The sequence below is a fragment of the Harmonia axyridis genome, chromosome 4, assembly GCF_914767665.1.
Source record: "Harmonia axyridis chromosome 4, icHarAxyr1.1, whole genome shotgun sequence".
NCBI lineage: Eukaryota > Metazoa > Arthropoda > Insecta > Coleoptera > Coccinellidae > Harmonia > Harmonia axyridis.
Window position 1 is genome coordinate 36,934,349 of NC_059504.1, and position 18,823 is coordinate 36,953,171.

At 31.5% G+C, this 18,823-nt stretch overlaps 3 protein-coding genes across 5 annotated transcripts in view; 2 read left to right on the top strand and 1 right to left on the bottom strand.

Annotated features, from left to right (window-relative positions):
• The first annotated feature begins 24 nt into the window (after positions 1 to 24).
• LOC123677667 (protein FAM32A-like) lies at positions 25 to 1,787 on the top strand. Its single transcript, XM_045614329.1, has 2 exons — positions 25 to 428; positions 1,493 to 1,787. The coding sequence occupies exons 1-2, from the start codon at positions 210 to 212 to the stop codon at positions 1,613 to 1,615; spliced, it is 342 nt and encodes a 113-aa protein (XP_045470285.1). The 5' UTR covers positions 25 to 209; the 3' UTR covers positions 1,616 to 1,787.
• An 863-nt stretch (positions 1,788 to 2,650) lies between these two features.
• Positions 2,651 to 18,823, top strand: part of LOC123679230 (mediator of RNA polymerase II transcription subunit 12) — a 35,606-nt gene continuing 19,433 nt past the window's right edge. For both annotated transcript variants that reach the window (XM_045616689.1, XM_045616690.1), the window contains exons 1-9: positions 2,651 to 3,086; positions 3,156 to 3,510; positions 8,591 to 8,776; positions 8,934 to 9,278; positions 11,779 to 12,045; positions 13,248 to 13,348; positions 13,411 to 13,692; positions 16,229 to 16,381; positions 16,432 to 17,212. In XM_045616689.1, coding sequence (XP_045472645.1) covers positions 2,889 to 3,086; positions 3,156 to 3,510; positions 8,591 to 8,776; positions 8,934 to 9,278; positions 11,779 to 12,045; positions 13,248 to 13,348; positions 13,411 to 13,692; positions 16,229 to 16,381; positions 16,432 to 17,212 — 2,668 coding nt within the window. In that variant the 5' untranslated portion in view covers positions 2,651 to 2,888. The remainder of the gene's footprint in view (positions 3,087 to 3,155; positions 3,511 to 8,590; positions 8,777 to 8,933; positions 9,279 to 11,778; positions 12,046 to 13,247; positions 13,349 to 13,410; positions 13,693 to 16,228; positions 16,382 to 16,431; positions 17,213 to 18,823) is intronic.
• Positions 6,332 to 8,440, bottom strand: LOC123679231. Of its 2 annotated transcripts, none has more exons than XM_045616691.1 (2): positions 8,288 to 8,440; positions 6,332 to 8,213 (listed from the first exon to the last, which is right to left on the bottom strand). In XM_045616691.1, exon 2 carries the CDS (start codon positions 8,134 to 8,136, stop codon positions 7,015 to 7,017), a length of 1,122 nt encoding a protein of 373 aa, XP_045472647.1. In that variant the 5' UTR covers positions 8,137 to 8,213; positions 8,288 to 8,440; the 3' UTR covers positions 6,332 to 7,014. The 2 variants fall into 2 exon arrangements, with proteins under 2 accessions (XP_045472647.1, XP_045472648.1); XM_045616692.1 differs by having other exon boundaries at positions 6,332 to 8,228; positions 8,288 to 8,433.

The following is an 18,823-nucleotide window of genomic DNA, read 5'->3' on the forward strand; positions in this document are numbered from 1 at the left end:
GAAGAGACAGATCACTCTATGGTTAATGGTATAGATCTATGATCTATTAAATGTCAATGTTTTATTTTCTCGAGAGGTGGGAAAGTTTATTACTTACGGACTACTGTTACTGATTATTGTGATTACTAATTAAACTGATTATTTTTAGTTAAATATAAAATATACTGGTGTAATTGTTGATATTTAAATTAGCTTTTCCAGTAATAATAATGTCTTCTGAAGATCCTTATGCCAGTGTGCGACAAAGTAAATTGAAGTTGAAACGGGAAGATGGTATAAAAAAAAAGAAAAAATCGAAAACTAAGAAATTATCATTAGAACAAGTACAGGATACACTGAATGACGGTGCTGAAAGAAAAACAGAATTATCATCTGAACAGAAAAGAACGAAGGCTGAATTGGCATTCCTTAAACAAAAGGAAAAAAATGTAAGTATCATTATTGGGAGGTATCATTCCATCATTTTAATGAAAAATTAACAATGCTGATCCTGAAGTGATCGTGGGGCACATTAAAAAGCTTACATAGAATTTACAAATTTACTCAACTCCATAAGCTTATAGCCCTATCCGTCAGTGGTAGGATCCTACTAATTTATTAACGATTGATAAGTATCAATCCATAATAAATTAGTAAGATCCCACCCCTGATCAGATAAAAAAATCTTGAATATTATCAAGTATCAATCACATCCTTCTTACTGTTGTTATAGCTTAAATTATCTTCTGAGCAACATTGTTATTATTTTTGTTACTGATATATGTATGTCTTGGTATATGTTCATTCATATAATCAACACCTTGATTATATACTTAAATCCTAGGGTATGTAAAATATATTCCAGAAATGATGAGACCAATTCAACACAAAAGATAAACAATTGTATAGAGAGAAATTCAATGGTCATTTAATGCATCACAAGAACTATATGACTTAGAGATTTTTTTGTTCAAGTGTTATAGTTCTTAAGATGCTTACAGTACATACGCTATAAATTTTTTTTTTTCAACATATTTTGTACAAAAATAGCTTCTTTCTAGAATATTTATCTCTGGTGTTTTCCATGGACAGGCTGAAACTTTTTGATTTTACATATACATATGAACTCAAGGGGAACAACAAGAATAATCTTTCAGTCCTTTAATAAAATTAAAATGTGCTGAGTATAAAGAGGCAGATAAAAAGGTGTATGGAATAAGTTACAATTATCCAGGATATTATCCCCATGTTTCAATGAGGACCATGTTTATTCTGCTGTATTGATGACTCAAGGATTTATTGAAATTCCATATATTGATTTTTTACACTTGTTCTGATTTTTGTCTAAATCTGAGGTAGTAGTATTCAAAGAAATGAGACAGATAATGTCATAGTCTCTCTCAGATTTAGGCACATTAAAAGTTTGCCATTCAATGCTGAAAAACTAACATGTTTTTTAATGATATTCTAAAAATACTCAGTTTCGATTAAAATTTTTAATTTTATTTTCCAGCAAGCAAATAGGATTTTAGAGAAAGCAACCATGACTCACAAAGAAAGAGTAGAAAAATTCAATCAGCATTTGGATAGCCTCACGGAACATTTCGATATCCCTAAGGTTTCATGGACTAAGTAGTATTACATTCACTTGTACTACACTTTATGTTTATTACTGCAATAATTGCTGCCCTCTTGAAAAACCTAAATTTAAGTTTTCTTTTCTAGAATTAGTAAACGACTGTAAATACTAAATGAATTATATGTAATATATAATAATAATAACAATAAAAAATATAATTTTATAATAATTAATTCAATTTAATTCACAATATTTAGTTTAATGTTTAGTTTAATTAATATTCATTCATTTTTTTTTTAAGATATTAATTTATTAATTGAATGATAGAGGTCAAGGGTGAAAGAAGTCAATATGATGAAATTCTGCCGATGTTTCGATTATATTCAAATCATCTTCGAGGCTATCATCAGTTGATTCCTATTGTCCACTTTAAAAACACCTTAAATGCTATTATCTTAAATTCGTAGCTGAAACCAAAGTACAAGGAATGCCAGAACAAAACACTTTTGATTTCGACATTTTAAGCCAATAATCACTACTCACAATGTTCAAATATATATTAAATAAAAGCTGGAACTCTGAAACACAATTTTTATATAACACATCGAACATTAAAAAATAAAAATTTTATATTAATAACTCTAGAAATACACATTATCGAAGCGTTCGACCCTACGTATGAAATTACCGTTTCCGCCGATAGGTGACGTGAAGATGAACTTGAATCGCTAATATTAAAAAAATGAAAACAAAGTATTTGCACGAGCACGGCCAGTTTCATTCTTAATTAGTTATCTGGCTTGAATCAAAGAAAAAATTAAAAGAAGCATAACAAGGAATAACAATAATTCAAAGGCAACATGCCGAACATACGATAATTATAGAAATCCAGTACGTAAATATGGGAAATGTTTCATCCTTAGAATAAATAATAATTTTTTATTCTGAACTAGAATGAAGAATTATTATTTATTTTAAGGTAAAATAAAGAATTAATCTTTATTCTAAGGTTTCATCATAGAAATTATTGTATAAGTTGATTGATCATAGAGTGACGAAACAAAATTTAGGAAAAATTTTTCAGCTGTTTTTATGACATATATGACAGCTGCCAAATTTCGCCATTCTTTCTGTAGTTGTATATTTTATATTACTGTTTGTGAATTAAAACTAGTATTATCTTAATTTTGGAACCTCAAAAAATGAAAACAAATCACAATTCCATAAAGGCTAAGTTTAGTCAGGAATTATTTTCTTATATCCTTCTTATTTATTAGGTGTCGTTCTGAAAAGTTTCTTTGAAATTTAAAAATATCAATATTGCCCCAAGATGTTCAACGGAAGCGGTTTTTTCGAAAAAAGGCCTCTCAAGAAGCCTAGAATTGGACCACCTGATGTTTATCCTCAGGAACCAAAGCAGAAGGAAGACGAGCTGACTAGTAGTAATGTAAAACATGGGTTTCTTACCATGACACAACTGAGTGATGAGTTTGGTACTGCACGAAATTGTAATGTCACCTCAAACAAGGTACTTCCAAATGTTGCACATATATCAAATTTCAATAGATCGATAAAATAATAAGGATTTGTTTTTAAGGTTGGAGCTTATTTTAACGAGATCATTGCAGAAAAGGAAAAATTTAGTATGTTACCAGATTCCGGGAGGAAAAAACAACAAATTAATCCAAAAGATAATTTTTGGCCAGCTACTGGCAGAACAAAAAATGCAATTGAAGCCTGGTTTAAAGATCTGGCAGGAAAAAAACCTTTAATGAGTTTATCAAAAAAAGCTCCCAATTTCAATAAAAAGGAAGAAATTTTTATGCTATTATGTGAATATCAAGTTCCTATGATGAGAGCAGCTTGGTTTATTAAATTGAGTTCTGCATATACTGCCTACACAGTTTCAGAAGCTAAGAATAAAAAGAGGCAGATGCCAGATCCAACAACAGGTACTTGGTTATTGTTTCATTTAAAAAATTTATTTCGATTTTTTTTCAGAAAATTTGTAATAATTCATAGATATTCGAACATTCTTTTCATTTGAAATGAATTAAAAGGCACAAATTTTCAATATATAATGTTATTAAGTATCTTTCTGGTTGTAATAAAAACAGCTGTGTTTCTCTGTAAATAACAAAGCTTTTATTATTATATACACTATTTACACTTACATACATGATCTAGAATATTAATCCTACCTGTAAATAACAAAGAAACAACATTCAATGTTCTTATTCACTAATTTGTCGTTAGATAAATTTCACAATATTGCAACTCACTGTATTCGGAATGAATTCATCGATCATACTGATGATACGTTTGCGAATTTAACAACGTACCGTATTAGTATTAAGCAATCTGATTCATTGACCTGACTACTCGCGTAATTCAATCAGATCGAGGAAATTCCTTACATCTCCCCCCTTAAGACAAAAATTTTTTTGGTACAAGAAAATTTTGCGTGAATTACAATATTGCAAAAATTATATAAATTTATATTTAAGTATATGCTAAGGTTTTCATTAACAAGGTTTTGGAATGAGCTTCGAAATGTGAAATATATTTGATTCTGATTTCTTATGTCCTATATCAATTTTATATATTGAATTCGATATCTTCTTCAAAATTTTATATGGCCCGATTCTTACTTCATCTAATTTCTTCCGGTTCATTCTATTGCCATTTTCAATGTACACTAAATCTCCCACATTAAAGTCGAACTCCTTCCTATTTTTGTCATATAATTTCTTATTATACTCATGATATTTTATACTATTCCTATATGCAGTCATTCTATCGTTTTCTAGTTGATTATAATTTTTATTTTTTTTCAGTTCATTCGGTAATATTGATGTATCTTCGCCCTCTAATAAATATTTTGGACTAAATTTCGTCACTGTATGCTCAGTTTCATTGTATTGATCTATGCAGTTATGAGCTACAGTTGTCCATGCATGCTTATTTTTTCCTTCGTTCGTTGTACATCTTATCTTATTTACTAAGGTTTGGTTGAGTCTTTCATTTAAACCATTCGAAAATGGTGCATTAACTCCTGTAAAAATCATTGTAATCCCTTTTTTCACTAAAAAATTTTTGAAATCTTTAGAGTTTATACCTGGATATTGATCTGTCAAAAGTATTTGAATATCGTGATCTTTTAGTACATTTTCTGTTAGTTTAACAAAATCATTTGCATTTTGTGTTTTCGATGTTAATATGTAAGCATACCTTGAAAAGTGATCTACTAGGAGGTGTAAATATTTTTTCGTGGATCTTGAGCCACCAAATCCACCTATTGTGTCTATGGAGACTATTTCGAATGGTTTTTTTGCGGGCCCAAGATGTGACATTAAGCCAATTTTGTTTTGTCCTCTTGTTTTATTTTTTATGCAAACCTCACAATATCTACATATTTTTCTTATGTTTTCTGATATATTTGCTGCTGTATAATGAGTGAGTATTTTGTTTTTCATTTGATTTATTCCAATATGACCAAATTCATTGTGTGTGTCCTTAATTAGTTTTTCACTGAATTCTTCTGACAGTAAAATTTTCTCTTTATTTCTTGCTTTTTTATAACACAAATTATTTTTACTGTCCATTCTCAGTCCATTTTTATTGATTTTTATATCTTTATTCTGCTTCTGGTCTTCTAAAATATCCTCTAATTTTATTAAGTTCACCACTTTTATCTTGTCTTCTTCTTCTTCTTCAGCGTCTAGCACCGGGTTTCTGCTTAAGCAATCTGCTTCTAAGTTATCCTTGCCCGGGCGATAAATTATCTCAAAGTCAAATTGCGACAAGTAATAAGTGAGATCTCCTAGTTCTTCGTCAGTTCTAGCTTTTATATTCATCTTTTCTAGAGGTTTGTGATCTGAAAATACTTTGAAGTGTTTACCTATAAGCCAATGTTGCCAATACTTTACGGATTCTTTTATTGCTATACATTCCAAATAAATTGCTTTTTTCTTTTTCTGTGATTCGTTCAATTTCTTGGAAAAATATGCTACTGGTTTTTCTGTTTTACTATTTTCGTTCAGTTGTGGTTGTTTTAAAACGGCACCTATGCCTTGCAAGCTTGCATCTGTATATATATGAATCGGTAAGCCTGGATCGAAAATGGCTAAAACTGGTTGGGTGCAAAGAAAATTTTTCATATAATCAAATACATTTTGACATTTTTCTGACCAAATGAATTCCTGTCCTTTTCTCAGTAAATTATGTAGTGGGTCTAAAGTTATTGAATTTTTTGGTATGTATTCGTTGTAAAAATTAATTTTACCCAAAAATTGTCGAACATTTTTTCTATTTTTTGGCACAGGAAAATTTCTTATCGATATTAAATTATCCTTCATTGGCGAGATCGTGTTATGTTTTATTATGTGGCCTAAATATTGTACTGAGTCGAGTGCGAATGTGCATTTCGAGAGTTTCAATCGAAATCCTTCTTTCATGATTGCTTCTAATAACTGTGTCAAATGATCTATGTGTTCTTCAAAGGATTTTGAAAATATTAAAATGTCGTCTATATAGTTAACTGTGAACTCTGATAATTTGTGTTTTCTTATTATATTACTAAGAATTCTTTGGAAAATGGCCGGAGATGTTTTTAATCCGAATGGTAGGCAAGTCCATTGGAAGTGACCTTCTTGGGTTACAAATCCCGTTTTTCTTCTATCTTCAATTCGTAAAGGGATTGACCAAAAAGCAGAATTAATATCAAGCTTTGCATAATCTTGATCTTCTATTTTCATCTTTTTTAAAGGCTAAAGTTACCGGGGCAGCAAAAGGGCTATATGATTCTTCTATCAAATTTTTTTCAAGTAATTGAGATATTTGTACTTCTATTTCTTTCTTGTCATCAATTGTACATCTATAAGGCCTTTTACTACAATATTTATCTACTATGAGATCAATTCTTGCTTCATAGTCTTTTACGGTACCTATATCGTACTTATCTTTAGCAAAAATATTTTTATATTTGTTTACTAAATCTGTTATAACTTTTTTTTCAATATTATTCAAATGATTCATTGAAATATTAAAAGTATTTATCTCTACATGTTCATTAAAATTAATTTGATACTCATTCATTAATATATTAGATTCGGAATCTTTTTGTTCTATCTCTAATCTTTCATTTTGTATCAACTTAAATTTTTGAATACAATCTAGGCCTATAAGGAAATTGTACTTAAAATTTTCATTATTGATTATGAACACGTTTACATATTTTTCTATATTTAATATTTTTATTTTTAATTTTACCATACCATCTGTTTCATGAACACCATTAATCGTTCTCAAATTAGTTTTCTTTTTATAGCCATTTTTTGTCTTTACATTAATCAATTTAGCATTTATCAATGATATATTTGATCCTGGATCATAAATTGCAGGTATTTCCAAAATATCATTCAACCTAATTTTGAGTTCAATTAATGGTGGTACGATTAGTTTTTTGTATCATCGGTACTTAATTCTACATCTAAAGTTAAGTTATTTACTTGTCTCAGTTTGTTACCTTTCTTTTCTGGGTCTCTAAACCAACATTCCATTTCGGGATGAAATCTTGTTCCTTTGTTATTATCTTTGCATATTTTACAAGGTATTTTTTCCGTTTTTCCTTTAAAGTCAGGCTTAAACTTTTTGACTTCTGAATTTTTTTTCATGGTTAAATGTTCTAATTTATTCAATTCATTATGTAGATCTTCAGATTTTACTATTTTTTCTCTATCAATTTTGTCTAATATGAAGTTGGGTAAACCCATAGCAATAAGATCAACAAGCGTATCACTATCCATAGTTTTTCTTACTTGTAATAGTAATTTTTCTTTCTTCATAGAATATTCTAATAGTGAGCCCGCTTGATATCTAAATGCTATTGCATATTTTATTGGAGACCAACCTTTACATGAGAAAGTCTTACAAAAATTTTCTCTCCAATCATTCCATTCTGCTGTGATTGTGAGTTTCAATAGAGTACAATCATACCAATCTGCAGCAACTTTTTCCATAAATGATTTCAAAATTTCTATTTTATTACAATTTTCATCAATTTCGAATCTTTCACATTCTTTTTCAAAACTTCTTAACCATTGCTCTGCATTTGCATTTTTTCCATCAAATTTTCCGATAGTAAATTCTGTGGCCAATTTACCCACATTTCTCTCTCCACTATTTTCTTGGTTTTTCTTCAGTATCTTCTCTAATAATTTTTCTAATGAATGTTCTGGAGCACTAGTACTTGTAGTTGTGTCACTGCTTTCTTCACTCACTTCCTCTAAGTATACGCTTTCAAACTGGATATTTCCATCCTCATCGAAATAAGTATTTCTCATTTCTTTTGTTAAACTCACCCACACTCTCCTTGTTTGGCCTCTTTGTGAGCAAGTTTTCTTGATTTTTGTATATGCCGCAGTTTTTAGTAATTCTACATGTAATAATGCATTTGAATACTCATTTGGGATTTTGAATGTATTTCCATCCGTTGTAGTTATTCTGGTCACACAAAGCACATTTGACTTCCCATCTGAAGCAGCCAGCATTTTGAATGTGAACTTCAACTTTTCCATAGTGATTTAAAACCAGAATGTTGTTTTATAATGTTATTAAGTATCTTTCTGGTTGTAATAAAAACAGCTGTGTTTCTCTGTAAATAACAAAGCTTTTATTATTATATACACTATTTACACTTACATACATGATCTAGAATATTAATCCTACCTGTAAATAACAAAGAAACAACATTCAATGTTCTTATTCACTAATTTGTCGTTAGATAAATTTCACAATATTGCAACTCACTGTATTCGGAATGAATTCATCGATCATACTGATGATACGTTTGCGAATTTAACAACGTACCGTATTAGTATTAAGCAATCTGATTCATTGACCTGACTACTCGCGTAATTCAATCAGATCGAGGAAATTCCTTACAAATATTTGTATTTTACAACTAAAGCAAGCATAATAAATCAATATTTCTTCATTCATATCAATTTCGTTAAATAAATTACATTTTAGAATGGTCAAGCACATTACTGAAGTTTTTAAAGGATCAAATACCAAAATTACAAGACCATTATTCTCAGACTGAAAAATCCAACATAAATCAAGTCCCTGGTAATGCTAATAGTGAAGCTGAGCAGAATCTTGCTTATAAACATTGGATATATTGCTCTAGGTTACTGAAATATATGTATGAAGAAGGTGAGGAAATTAAACTTTACCATTTGATATATTTGATATTCATTAGATTTTTTAAAGATTGATAATTATTGTACTCATATGTAAAATATAAGTACCTTCTATTCTTGCTTCTGCATAATAATTTCTCTATGAATGTTTTTCACTAAATTTATTTCAGGTCTTACTGACCCACAAGAGGTGCTGAACTGGATTATAGATTTGCTTGAGAAAGTCAGGACTCAACCTTTGGATGATGGTATTTTGAGGCTATTTTTACCATTAACGATGCAATACATGGAAGAATTTACCCAATCTGAACTATTATCAAGAAGATTGGCATTATTTTGTGCCAAAAAATTGAATCAGATGTTGTCACATGGTGATAATACTAATTGTCCTCCTAGCGAAGTTAAAACAGAGACCAAAGATAATTCTGAAGGTGAAAAAAAGGAGAATATTCCTCCAAATTCCCTTACAACTTCCTTGATTGAATATCAAAGTTGTCCTCTTCATAGAGATATGGGTAAGTGAATCCGATAATTTTATTGACTGAAATCTTTCAATCTTTGGATATTTCCAAAAAATACAGTAACAACTTCAGCTATTAGTGATAAATATACCTTTCTCTATTTCAGTATCGTAATTAGTTCATTACAGGTCCAGAAACAGTGCTGTAGTTAACTCATTACAGCATTGTTTTCAGTTATATTTTTCGTTTTGTGGTTTTCCAATCCTATCAAAATTCAGCACACGACAAATTGTCAATATAATATAATTTGGATTTAGTGAAATGATTTGCGACATTATATTCGCAATTTCTCTTAATTCTGTTAAATCGATTTCGTCAGGCATAATTGACGAGTTTAAAGCATAAAATTAAATTAAAATGAAATATAAATTATTTCAAAACTCCAAATCACAGATTACAGATACCATAATATATTACAGCGCATTCGACTGAACAGCACTCGCTCGGTGCTGGGGCGTTTTAGCACTCCTCTGATTTGAACTAGGAGCATGCAGGTAATGCCAACTTCTGTGGCACTGCACTGGCACAATGCTTATGCAAAGTGTTCTGTGGTCATTTGCTGTCATTCGACTAGATTTGAATTTGAAATTCGAATTGCTTTTCAAAGTAACACGAATATTATTTAATTATGAATGTTATATTCAAAGAATTCATCAGAATAATAAATTGCGAGAAAAGAAAAAAAAAATGTGCGTTATCAGCGATGTAGGTAGGTTTTCTCAATATTCAAACATGTCAGTTTTCATAATACAATTACTATTAAAGGGAAAGATGAAATTGCTTACTTGGATAAAGAAACTTCATTCAAGTACAACATATTACCTAGAGAGGAAAATATTGGTGCGCCAGCCGTGGCGGTCATATGCCAGAAATCATATTTAAAATGTAATGCCACAAGATTATCTTGGGGATAAATAAAATTCATGTCAATCGAATAATCCATAGTTGTTTTATTGCAATTTAAAGTTCTATAGCTCTAAAAAAAACACCCTTTATAATCAAGTGTTTTATTTTATTTTCTTTTAGTAATATTCGTGCAGAATTTAGTGTGGATCTAGCAATTAGAATATTCAAAAAACAGATATTTTGTGGGCAAAGCAGCGTTGAGCGAGTTCAGTACATGAATATCCATGAAGGTACTGAACTCGAAATTTTTCTGGTTATGGTCATGCGCGCAAAAGCTCCTGAGTGCTGAGTGCTTTATTAGGTTTAAATGATTAGTACCTTGTATTCAGAATATTTTTCAACAATTTCCAGGTATTCTCGAATTTTAGGTTTGAATATTTTTATATTTATAGATTTTATAAACTTTAATACATCTTCATCGCTTTCGACCTCGCTGTCATTGCTACTTGAAGATAAAAGAAAATCAACGGCCACGGCTAGTGATTTATCGATATCCATTTCAGAGGCTCCATCCATTTCAACAATTTTCGTTCGCAAAATTTGAACTTAACCTTGACACAACCAATGAATTATGACAGGACCCCGTACTGTCGAAATGTACAGTGCTAAAAAATTCGAATTGACAGCGAGCGCCATTACCAGTCGAATAGACATTTGCTCTGCCCTGAAATTGTACATGACCTGCCGAACATAGATTTAGACTGTATTTCTTACGTTCACTCGAACATAAATTAGCACAAACAAAATTCGAATTAATTCGCACTGGTGCAGCCAGTCGAATACGCTATAATATGATCTGTAATCTGTGCTCGAAATGTACGATTCAAATTGAAATTCCGTAATCTGTCAATTTTCGAAACAGTCACACCAACTGCCAAGATACAGTACAAATGTCACTAGGATGTATAATCTGAATTTTTCATTGAATTTTGACAATTTCCACAAAACTTGACTGAAATAGAGAAAATATCGTCTAATACTCGTTGTAGAAGGCAATTCCAATACTCATGCGTTCCAAAACTCGCTCCTCCATTGCTTGTTTTCGAATTTCGCAATGGGATTAGGAGCCCATTCTGTAACGTGTTTTAGAATATACTATTATATACCTCTCATGTAATAGGTAATAGTCTGATTGCATCTATAATATATGTATTCACGATTGAAAACCTTGTTTTTGAAAAACCATTTATTTTGAATACTATGACTGACTAATGCCTCTGAGCTATAAAGCAATCTCTGCTTGGATAAAAAGATTCAGTCCCCTTTATAAATTTTCTGATCTGAATTCTTATTTGAACAACAATTCAATAACAAAGAAAATAAAGGGCCACTCATAAGAATAATGCTGAATTACAACTAAATACATTGTAATATACAGGTCTTATGGGATGAACGAAAGGATTCATTTATTTAGTAGGGGTTCAAAGTATGTAATTATATATATTATCTCAAATGCTTAATTATTGCATAATTAAGCACTTCCACATGAGTGTATAATGCATGCAAAAAATTGCAACCAATTTATAGACAGCACAAAAATATTCTAGACTTTTTTACAGTTTTTTTTTTACATATTTTCTTCTTTCAGTTATTCAATTGAGTTCGATAATACATTCCATAATGTTAGAATGCCCCACTAGTTTGGTTTGGTGTGGAGCTGGAGTTGATACCATTTGGTATGGTTCTCCTCTAGATAAATTAACATTCAACCCATCTTCCCTTCCTATGCCAGCAAGATGTGATATGAATACTTATAGAAAACAAATTAAATATGCAGAAAGTGTAATTAAAGAAAGAAGCAAGAAAGCTAAAGGAAGGTGGTGTACTAAAAAATGGCAAGAGTCTTCTTCAGCAGGTAACAACTATTTTTCCAGTTTACCACATATGTACCTAACAGGCCAATTGAAAAGTCCCCGGTCTACCATAGTAAAACGCATTTTTTTGGCAAAATTCGATTTTATTATTCAACATAATTGCCTTCAAGGGCGATGCAGGGATTATAGCGATCTTCCAACTTTTCGATACCATTTTTGTAGTACTATTTGTCTTAAGCTTCAAAATAGGCCTCAGTTTCGGCGATTTCTTTCCAGCGAGCATTTCTTTGAGGTTTGAGAACAGAATAAAGTCGCTGGGGGCCAGATCTGGCGAATACGGTGGATGCAGAAGCAATTTGAAGCCCAATTCATGCAATTTTGTCATTGTTTTTTTTGATTTATGACACGGCGTATTGTCTGGATGAAACAGCATCTTTTTTTTCTTCCAATGGGTTCTTTTGGGTGTCCACTGCGTTCACCATGGTGCTCATTTCACCACGTTTAAATTTAGCATACCAACCAATGATGGTTGATTTTCCTGGTGGAGACCTCGGAAACTCTTCATCAAGCCAAGATTTTGCTTCAACTGTTTTTTTCCCTTCAAAAAGCAATGTTTTATCAGCACACAAAATTCTTTTTTTCCATCTTTTTTCAAATAACAAAAGTAGCTACACTAACAACGCAATATCTCACAAACTAATGGTCGGACTGCTGTCAAATTTTGATACGTATCGTTTGAAGGTTGGTACTAACTAAAAATCATATGGATTTAATACTAGCACTGCCATCTGTGCATCAGACCGAGGACTTTTCAATTGGCCTAATATATGATCAACGCATAATAAAAAAAAGTTATGTCTGTTTTTGATAAAAGGCACAAATGATATTCTTTTATGATTCAATCAATAGATCTGTTTGAGGTTACTTTTGTAAGCGTAATATGTAATCAAAGAAATCCTAATATCTCAATCATAATAAATTATTATTTGATGATTTTAATTTAGGTTATTAATTATAAACACATAAACTGTGACCTGAACATGCATCAAACAAATTTTAACGAGAGTGTACACTACTCTGGGCTGGAATCTCACTAAGTGTTTTCTATTGGTTTTCCCAATTAGTTTCCCTCTTTCTCCCACCATAAGTTACTATGATAGAGGAAAGAATCGAAAATAATTAGTACGATTCCAGGCCTAGTGAGGACTGTATGTTTTCAATTTCACACAATTCAATTTTTAAGGTACTATGACAGCAAGAGTTTTGAGCGCATTAGATGCTTTAGATAGACACAAATTTGACAGAATGGACTCTACAAATTCCTTGGAAACCCTGTATGCAAAGGTAGAATGCATTTTTTGAAATCTGAATGGATAATAAAACTATATAATTATATTCTCCATTAGGTATTCAATGAAAGTAACGATCAAGAAGACGCGGTTGTGAAATTATTATGCGAATGGGCACTATCACCTGAGAGAACTGGTGAACATAGAGCATTAGCAGTTGCTGCTTTGTTGGATAGAAGACAGTCCGATTCCTCTTCCAATGCAGATCAAGAAACTACAGCGAATGATGATAAGGATTCTAATTGTTCAATACCAGCAGGCCCGCCTATGTTTCAGTCTCTGTTGATGAAATTTTTGGACAACGATGCCCCAGTACCTTCACCTGAAGATTGTCCAGCTGTATGTTATTGATTTTATTTTTTCAAACTTTGATAATTTCTCAAAGTAGTTGGCATATTCAACATTTAGTACAGTGCATCCCATTTTGGGTGAGACAGCCAGGTTTCTCGCTTGTTATTTAAGATAGAGCCATGGGGTTTTCACGTTCCTGTCCTACTTTTTCGAGAAACTCAAGTTGGTCTAGTCAGATTTTTCATAACTGTTTCCGTTCAAGAGATACAGGGTGATTTTGGAAATTGATACTTTTCGGACACCCCCTTTATCTCCGAAGTTATTATAAATAATTCTGAGGTAAAAACTACGTCTGAATCAAAATTCTGCGTAGAATCCAGTGGCGTACTCAAACTTTTTTTTCGGGTTATGGTTTTGAACACACAACACAAACCTATATTTTTTTTAATGGAACACCCTATATATCATTACTTCGTTGAATTCGTTATTTTTTCCCTTCAAAATGATGTATGATACTAGTAGGTAGGATGTTCAGAAATGTTAAAAAAACACTAAAACATCAAATAATGATGATTTTTTTGTTAATGGACAATGGATTTCCAATATAAAAAGAAAATCAATTAGATAATTTTCATTTGTAATTTTTATTTATAGTAAAGTAAGCAAACAAAGATAATCCACTCATCACTAACGTGAAAAACAAAACGTAGGTACCTACCTAATAGCAACAAATGAATAATACAAAAATTCATAAACATTGTATAATATCTTACAGATTAAACTCTTCAAATTGCTGTCCATTTTCCCTAATACATATATTATACTACAGTAAAAGACACAACAGTACCGAAGAACTTTGTGCATCAACAGAGGCAGTTTTCCAGGATTTACAATATTTTATAATATTAAATGCACTCAGGCGTATTTGAAATTTTTTGTCAATTATGTATAAGACAAAATGGACAGCAATTTGAACAGTTTAATCTGTGAGATATTATGCAAAGTTTATGAATTTTTGTATTATTTATTTGTTGCTATTAGGTAGGTACCTACGTTTTGTTTTTCATGTTAGTGATGAGTGTATTATCTTTGTTTGCTTACTCCACTATGAATAAAAATCAAAAATGAAAATAATCCAATTGATTATTTTTTTATAGGGGAAATCCATTGCCAATTAACGAAAAAATCATTATTTGATGTTTTAGTGTTTTTTAACATTTCTGAACATGCTACCTACATAGTATCATACATCATTTTGAAGGGAAAAAATAACGAATTCAACGAAGTAATGATATATAGGGTGTTCCATTAAAAAAAACATAGGTTTGTGTTGAATCTTCAAAACCATAACCCGAAAAAAAAGTTTGAGTACGCCACTGGATTCTACGCAGAATTCTGATTCAGACGTAGTTTTTACTTCAGAATTATTTCTAATAACTTCGGAGATAAAGGAGGTGTCCGAAAAGTATCAATTTCCAAAATCATCCTGTATCTCTTGAACGGAAACAGTTATGAAAAATCTGACTAGACCAACTTGAGTTTCACGAAAAAGTAGGACAGGAACGTGAAAACCCCATGGCTCTTTCTTAAATAACAAGCGAGAAAACTGGCTGTCTCACCTAAAATGGGATGCACTGTACACTAGATAAAAAGTAATGATACTTGAAAATAAGTGTGCTATTAATATCGATGTACATATTTATTTCTATGTTGGTATGAGTTCACACGAACACAATTACTTTTGCTTTTTGGGGTATTATTTCAAGTTACCTTTGGAATGAAAAAAAAAATTCAATTCTTTTGGAAATTTCAAAATTTACGTTTAGCAATGTGTAGGATCTAAAAATCTAAGAAAAATCCGTCTATCCTTTATATGTCATCCATCATTTCAAGGAACCTTTGGAATGAAAAAAAATTCAATTCTTTTGGAAATTTCAAAATTTACAAATTTACGTTTAGCAAGTGTAGAATCTAAAAATCGAAGAAAAATCCGTCTATCCTTTATGTCATCCAGAGTTTTTCTTGAACTCCAATACCTATTTGTGTGAAATTTTATACAAAAATTGAATATCATACCTCATTGATCCTCCTATTTTAAGGACAAGATCCATTAATGCCAGAAATCGAACAATAAAAATTAAATTCTTGGACAATTGATGATTTACAAAAATATCCTTATTGTTTTGATGTCATTGATTTTTGAGAATTCGATACATATTTGAAAAAAAAAGTCCTGGTTCTAATTCTGATCTGAAATATTTAATATTATTCTTTCATATAGATATTTATAATATGATTATTTTTCTGCTAAATGAGGAAATATTAACACATTGTGTAAAAATTGCACTGTTTTTGGTTTTAGTTACCAGGGATCGTGTTTAAAGAAAATTGTTAGAATTGTTAGAAGCCATGCTATAGCACGCATGGCTTCTATTTTTGCTACAATGATACACATAAATTATTATCTTCAACTGAGGAAATGAAAAAGTATATATGTAATATTTGTAGCTTGCGCATTTTTCAAAATGCATCGTTATCGCTTTCTTTCTTGTCTAATTATTCATTAAAAAATTTTTTTTTTCAGAAAAAGACAGCGTTTTCAAACTTAGTGCATCTATTTTCGGAATTGATACGTAGGGATGTGTTCTCTCATGATGCCTATATGTGTACTCTCATTTCCAGAGGGGACTTGTTAGGTCTTGAAGAAATCACTGATGTCAGTCATTCTAAAATAGAGGTATGTACAATTATTATCAGGTGAACATATCTTAATAACAGAGTTCTTAGGATCATTCGCAAGCTATGGATTATGATGATGCTAATATTGATCATGACTTAGATAAAATTCTGCAAAATATCAAAGAGGATCAACAGAATTCAATGGATGTACCCGATAGTCCTAAAGAACATGATCATAGCCATCATTCACATAATCAGTCCACTATCGGACATGTCCCAATGGAAACTGACCACAATGATATGAAAATCAAACCATCAAGGCATTTATTGTACACAACACATTTCCCACTCTCTCAAGATGATCCATTTTCACAACATGATTGCAATCAAAGACATGTTCTCCTCTATGGTGTTGGTAAAGTTAGGGATGAAGCCAGACATACGGTTAAAAAGATGTCGAAAGAAATCTGTAAACTCTTTTCTAAGAAATTCAGTATTGATGTTGCTGAAGGAGGCAAGGTCAAGAAACATTCTAGAAATGAATTTAACTTTGAAGCAACAACACAGAAGTGTCAAAGTTTAAGTTATTTCGATCAACATGTTGTTACTTGGCAATGCAGTGTTACTGTGATAGAAATGCTGAATTCATTTGCAACCGGCAGCTCAAGTTATTTACCCGTTCAAGAACATGTAGCTTTTCTTTTTGATCTAATGGAGCTGGCTTTGAATATTTATGGATTGATAGATGTTTGTATTCAGATATTGAAAGAACTTCCAGAAGTTGAAATGCAGTTATATATGAAAAATTCTGTTTTAACTAGAAACTATACAACATCCTTGAGTTTATATGTTGTAGGAGTGCTGCGAAGATATCATTGTTGTCTATTGTGTAAGTATTTTTTGGAATTTCTCACTTTATGGTTTATTATTTCAATTATAAGTTTTGGAATTACATATTTCACAAGCCAATTGAAAAGTCCTCGGTCTACCATAGTAAAAAACATCTTTTTGGCAAAATTCGATTATATTATTCAACATAGTTGCCTTCAAGGGCGATACAGCGATCTTCCAACTTTTCAATACCATTTTTGTAGTACGATTTGTCTTTCGCTTCAAAATAGGCCTCAGTTTTGCCGATTATTTCTTCATCGGCGCTAAATTTTTTTCCAGCGAGCATTCTTTTGGGGTCTGAGAAGAGGAAAAAGTCGCTGTGGGTCAGATCTGGCGAATACGGTGGATGCAGAAGCAATTCGAAGCCCAATTCATGCAATTTTGCCATTGTTTTCATTGATTTGTGACACGGCGCATTGTCTGGATGAAACAGCACCTTTTTTTTCTTCAAATGGGGACTTGAACAGCTTCAAACACTGCTCAGAATCATTAACACGTTGTTCCTCTAGATTGATTGTGAGCTCGCGCGGCACCCATTTTGTACACAGCTTTCTCATGTACAGGGTGGGCAAATAAGCGAGGTAAGCGGCTATATCTCAGGATCTCATCGTAGAGACTTGCGGTAAAAAATTTTACCACTAAAGTGAACAAGGGAACACACCGGAAATTATTTTAAAGTTCATACCTCTACCGCTAGGGGGCGTAATAGCTACCGTCAAGTAGAAAAATGAATTTTACTCGAAAATGTTTCATATGAAGTTGAAGAAAAAATATCATCACAGTAATCCTTGGAAAATTCTCTATCTTTTTAAATTGTCACTTTCGACTTTACGACATCAAATAAGTTTAGGTGAAAGGGAGAAATATGACTGATTGAAACGCCTGTAACTTCAGTTTGGCTCAACATTAGCTTCAGGCGTTCTGGAGTTATGGCCGAAAAAAGAGTTTCTTCATCTGATGCACTGAAAAACTAAATTGTGTCTTCTTTCGACCATAACTCCAGAACGCCTGAAGCTATCGCTTTGCGACCTTTTGGTTTTTTCATACAAATTTGATGGGATTTCTGTTTCTGTAAGAACTTAATGACACAATTTGGTTTTTCGCCGTGCATCAGTTGAAGAATATCTTCTTTCGGCCATAACTTCAGAACGCCTGAAATTATCGCTTTTCGACCTTCAGGTTTTTTCATGTAAATTTGATGGAATTTCTGTTTCTGTTAAGAAAATCCTATCATTACATTTGAAATTTCGGAGTAAAATGAACAAAACAATGAACTTCTGGCTTAGCGCCCTCTATCGAAAGCAGAGAAAACAAATATTTCATTAGTATATTTTGTCCTCAATCAACAATATATTATCTTTCAGACGAGATCTAGTTTGCTCAAAAATGTTGAGCCAAACTGAAGTTACAGGCGTTTCAATCAGTCATATTTCTCCCTTTCACCTAACCTTATTTGATGTCGTAAAGTCGAAAGTGACAATTTAAAAAGATAGAGAATTTTCCAAAGATTACTGTGATGATATTTTTTCTTCAACTGCATATGAAACATTTTCGATTAAAATTCATTTTTCTACTCGACGGTAGCTATTACGCCCCCTAGCGGTAGAGG